Source organism: Monoraphidium neglectum, assembly GCF_000611645.1.
Source record: "Monoraphidium neglectum strain SAG 48.87 unplaced genomic scaffold scaffold01519, whole genome shotgun sequence".
Classification (NCBI taxonomy): Eukaryota; Viridiplantae; Chlorophyta; class Chlorophyceae; order Sphaeropleales; family Selenastraceae; genus Monoraphidium; species Monoraphidium neglectum.
This window is the reverse complement of record NW_014012109.1, coordinates 1-5,000: the sequence shown is the minus strand read 5'-3', so window position 1 is coordinate 5,000 and position 5,000 is coordinate 1. Positions and strand designations below refer to the sequence as shown.

The 5,000-nt window shown below is 65.4% G+C and overlaps 1 protein-coding gene across 1 annotated transcript in view; it reads right to left on the bottom strand.

Annotated features, from left to right (window-relative positions):
• The window catches only part of MNEG_8151 (Serine/threonine-protein kinase PAK 7), a gene marked incomplete at both ends in the record, with an annotated part of 4,644 nt that extends 76 nt beyond the window's left edge, over positions 1–4,568 (bottom strand). The window contains 12 exons of the mRNA XM_014043375.1: positions 1–2; positions 255–335; positions 676–759; positions 1,002–1,084; positions 1,354–1,396; positions 1,688–1,717; positions 1,997–2,081; positions 2,253–2,308; positions 2,607–2,743; positions 3,095–3,211; positions 3,506–3,773; positions 4,302–4,568. The exon at positions 1–2 is cut by the window's left edge and continues 76 nt beyond it. Coding sequence (XP_013898829.1) covers positions 1–2; positions 255–335; positions 676–759; positions 1,002–1,084; positions 1,354–1,396; positions 1,688–1,717; positions 1,997–2,081; positions 2,253–2,308; positions 2,607–2,743; positions 3,095–3,211; positions 3,506–3,773; positions 4,302–4,568 — 1,253 coding nt within the window. The remainder of the gene's footprint in view (positions 3–254; positions 336–675; positions 760–1,001; positions 1,085–1,353; positions 1,397–1,687; positions 1,718–1,996; positions 2,082–2,252; positions 2,309–2,606; positions 2,744–3,094; positions 3,212–3,505; positions 3,774–4,301) is intronic.
• Between the last annotated feature and the right edge of the window lie 432 nt (positions 4,569–5,000).

The following is a 5,000-nucleotide window of genomic DNA, read 5'->3' as shown; positions in this document are numbered from 1 at the left end:
GCCTGCAAGAGAGGGGGGTACACAGGAAAAAAGCAGCAGAGGGGAGGGTGATGAGGCAGGGAAAGGGGGGAGGTTGCCAGGACGCAGCGAGGGTGATGCGAGAGACACATTTCATTGTGTAGCGCGAACGTGGCATCTGAACAGCACTGACGGGCGTTTCCTGTGCGACCGAAAACGCCTGTGCAAACGGCCGAGTGGCTTTCTTTGCAGTGATGAAGAGATGCGCGGGTGTGTAATCACGGGCGGCGGCTCACCATGTGGCTGGGCGTGCCCTGCGCCGACGACACGTGGCTGCTCTGCGCCTCCACCTGCACGGCCAGGCCAAAGTCGGCCACCTTGGGGTGATGTCATCGGCGGGAGGGGTGACGTCATCATTGACGGGGAGCGCCGTCATCAGTGCGAGCGACGTCAGGGGGATGGGGTTGGGTTGAAGGGCGGGGGTGTTGAGGTGTGAGGGGCTCTGGGTGGATCAGGAAGGGTCGAGCTTTCACACCATGCAAAAATAGTCCAGATAGGTTTGTAAGTGAGAAGTTGAGTCAAAACTGCGTGTCTGGGGCGGCGTTGGCTCGACGGGGTTCGGCCAGTGATTGGCTGCGGAGGGCAGAGGTACCTTTCGACGCCGCAAATGCAGAGGCAGGGTGTGATTGCAGGGGTGAGGGAGGGGCGAAGACGCACCTTTGCGATGGCGCCGCGCCCCGCGCTGCCGCGGCCGTCGCTCTTGAGCAGGATGTTGCGGCTCTTCAGGTCAGAGTGCACCACCTGGCGCGTAGAATATTGAAGGTGGTTTCAAACACGGTGGGGGAACTAGAAAGGGGGGGCGCGTCAGTTGCTCGAACGACGTGGGAGAGCCAAAAGTGGGCGTGCGGTGAGGGGGTAAGAGGGGACCGGGTCCCTAGGACCGCTGGGACCCGTCCGGCAGACGACTGTGCGTGCTCAAGGTCCATGCAGCTAAACCCCAAAGCCGCAGGTCCGCTAAACCCTGATATTCTGCTGGAATCCACCTGGTGCCGGTGCAGGTGCAGCAGGGCCCTGGCCACGTCGGCGGCGGTGTCCAGGATAGCCGCGTAATTCAAGGCGTTGTCGGCTGCAGGGCGGGGTGAGTGGGTGTACAGTTTGCAGGTTTTCATTGCGGGCTCCGGGCGGGGGCAGGGGTGTCGACAGGTTGGGGGGAGTCACAGCAAGGCAGCGGGTCGAGAAGCTGGCGAGCGCGGTCGCTTCGAGGGCGCCCCAACACCGGCTGCGGGGGCGGCTGCCGGCAGCAGCCCCTGGGCGGGCTCGGGGCCGGGGCCGAGGGGGCCGATCACCGGCGCGGCCTGGGCGCGTGCACATGTGTGTGCATGCGCCCGGGCTCACCTGTGAAGAAGGCGCCGGCATCCAAGGCGTCCCGCAGGCAGCCCTGAGGGTGGGGGCGGGTGGGCGGATGGCGGGAGGGTGCGTGTGACGAGGGAGGGGCCGATAAAAGGCCCAAAGCGCGGGCGCGGTGGGGCGGCGCGCGGCATGACGCCGCCGCTATCAGCGCCGGGGACGCGCGGGTACATCAGAGCGAGTTGGGCGGGCGTGGCCAGGGGTGAATCTGGCAGACGAGCATATGTTTGGTGGGGTTTGAGGTTACTTCACAGGAGGCAGCATGTGAAGAGGCGGCGGACCGCAGGTGGAGAGCGGGTGATGCAGGGGGGGGGGGGCTCACCCAGTCGCAGTACTCCAAAACGATGGAGACCTGTGTGTGTGTGTGTGTGTGTGTGTGTGTGCGTGTGGGGGAGAGTGTGTGTGGGCGCACGTGCGTGTGTGTGTGTGCGCGCGCGCGCACGCGCGCGTGTGTGTGTGTGAGGGGAGAGGGAGAGTGTGTGTGTGTGTGTGTGCGTGCGTGCATGCCACAAACATCACAGGCACACTGGGATGACGAGTGGGTGCGAAGCAATCATCCAAGCACCCAAGCACGCACATGCGCGCATCTGGACGTGCGCCAACGATAGTCAAGCATGCGACCCGCGCCCACCTCGAAGCTGTGTATGTGCTGGCTGCTGCTCAGCAGGCTCAGGGCACCCCCAGGGTCCCCCGGCCCCACCGGCCGCCCAGCCAGCCTGCGGGGCGAGAAGGCGGGGCGAGCGGCGGGGCGACACGTAAGGATGTATGGAGAGAGCGGGGAGGGAAGACACAAGGGGGCAGACCTCTGCGGCGCGCGAAGAAGTGGGAGCACAGGCTGCGGCCGCGGCGGGGAGGGGGTGAGGAAGGAGGGGGTGCGATGGGCGCACCCGGCGGATGGTATTGTCGTGCTGCTGGTGGCGGGCTTGATGGAGTACGTGAACGTCTGCGCGGTTAAGGCGATGGGCGTAAGGGTGGAGGAGCGGGCACGGGGGAGATTAGGAACAGGTCTTACGCTGGGGCGCAGCGCTGTGAACGTAGGCTTGAAAACTTGTGCGAACAAGTGGTGACCAGTCTAGCCTTGCATGCACAGCTGTCACCGCCGGTGGGATAAGAGTTCACCAGCTGCCGGACCTGGTCAACCCCTGGTCAAAGCGCCACCACCTGCCATTTCAAACCCAGCACGACCCCACCCCCACCACTGGTCAAACCCCGGTCAAATCCCGGTCAAACCCCAGTCAGACCTGCACTATGTTCGGGTGCTTCATGGCGCTGCTGATGGCGGCCTCCATGATGGCCATGCGCTCGCGCTTCTGGGCGCCGCTCATGTTGGCGGGCAGGACCATGCTCTTCACCGCCACAGTGCTGCCGCGCCACAGCCCTGCCCACACACATCACGCCATCAGCGTGAGAGGCCGCGCACACACACCGGGGGCGGGGGGGAGGGGGGTCGGAGGGTCAGCGCTGCGCTGCGGTGGGGCCAGGGTGCCGAGTTTGAGGGGAGGGGCGTGCGTGGCTGCATAAGCAGGTGTGTGAAGCAGGTGCGGGCGCGCACGCACAGTCAGCGGCGAAAGCATGTTGGCGGGAGGTTTGGAGGGTGGACCGAGCAGGACGGTGCCCGGCTCAGCTGGCAAGCCCCGCCGCGCCACAAAACCCCAAGGTCAGAACCCCCTGAACCCTGGAATTTGACCGCGACGTTGACCGGTTTGACCGCGTTGACCGGCCGCCCCACCTCTGTAGACCTTGCCGAATGCGCCCTCCCCCAGTAGCTCGAGCAGCCTCAGGTCGTTCACGGCGGCGTCTGGCGGCGCCGCGGTGCCGATGGCCCTCCGCATGTCCTCTATTTGGGCTGTGAGGCGCAGTGAGTGTGTGTGTGAGTGTATGAACGTGGTGTGAGTGTGTGTTGATTTTGCGTGTAAGTGCACGCACGCATGAGTGTGTGTGTGTGTGTGTGTGTGTGTGTGTGTGTGTGTGTGTGCAGGCGTGTGAGAAAGGGGGCTTGATGATGGGTGCATGCTGAGTGCGCAATGAGGGGCACCACACCGCTAACGCCGCGTGCACGACAACACAGTGCGCTCGCACAGGCGACAGCCCTCGCTGTCCCCTCCTAGCCCAAACGCCACCCAAAGGAGGAGTGCCGCACCCAGCGCCTTGAGCGGCCCGCTGTCAGCGATGTCGCTCCCGCTCCCAAGCCGAATCAGCTCCGCCGGCCAGGCCCCGCCTCCGCCCTCGCCTCCGCCCTCGCCTTCGCCGCCGCCGCGCCGCGCGCCCCCTCCTGCCCCGCCGCTGGCCGCGGCGGCGGTGCCGGTGGCGTCTGCGTTGCACTCAAGGGCGCATGACAGCAGGTTTAGCTGCCGCGCCAGCAGTACATCCGTCCGCTGCTTCTCCTCGGCCAGGGCCTCGTTTGCATCCTGCGGGAGCAGGAAAAGTAGGTGGTGGTGCATCGCCAGAAATAATACACCTGGATTGTCATTTGGCTCATGATCGGCTTATCTTTTGGGTTGGTTGCGTTGCAACTGTAAATTCGTTGGTGGCACGAGTGTGCTAGTGTGGCAGGGCGGCATGCGGAGCGCATGCACACGGGAGGCGAAGTTGTGTGGCGCGCGAGCGCGAGCGCGGCTGGACATCCATGGCAGCTCTGTGGCGCACAGGCAAAGTGCCATTCATTCCCCAGCTGCTCAGCATGCACGGAGCAAAGACGCCTTTTCAAAAGCACACGCGCACACGCACACGCACACGCACACACGCACGCTCACACACACACACACACACACACACACACACACACACACACACACACGCGCGCGTCTGCTTACACAAACACACACACACACACACACACTCACGCCTGCTTACACACGCATGTGCATACAAGCATACACACTCTCCCACACCGCACACGACACACATATACATTGCCCACCCCACACGCCCCTCACCCTCATCTCTGCCAGCAGCCACGCCTCCTCCCGCCTGCCGACCAGCACTGCGCACACCAGCAGCCCAGTCAGCACCGACGAAACCACAACCGCCGACACCATCGGCGCGCGCCACTCGGGCACCCATCCACGCGCAGGGTACACGCAGAGGGTCCAGTTGGCGCCCGGCTGGCGGACCGGGGCGCTGACGGACTGCGGGGGCGGGGGCGGCTCGGGGATGGTCTTGGCGAACTGATAGGTGGAGCCGCCGGGCTGTGGGGCGAACATTGAATACAGGTAGCCCTGGGGTGGGGATAGGGTGTGAAGGGGGTGGCATGGGGTGGGGTGGGGTGGAGAGTGCGTGAGGGCGGTGGGATGATGTGGGATGCGGCGCGGCGCCAAAGGGGAAGGGTCGTGGTGGGGCCGACGAAGTGAATCGAGGTGGGCGAGGCAGGTTAGCGTCGGAACGGGGTTGGTGGGACGGGATGGGCCCGGCGCGGCAGGCCGGCGGGAGCGGTCGCGGTGGGCGCGCGGCGGCGCGCGGGGCGCAGCGGGCCGGAGAGATCAGAGGGGAGGGGAGAGGAGAGGAGAGCAGGGGAGGTGGCAGGGCCGCGTCAAATTGACGCGATGAGCAGCACCCACGTTTTCGCGGAGGGTGGCCAGATGGGGGTCCCTGCCCTGCGCCATGGAGTCAAACTGGAACACGCCTGAGAGGGGGGG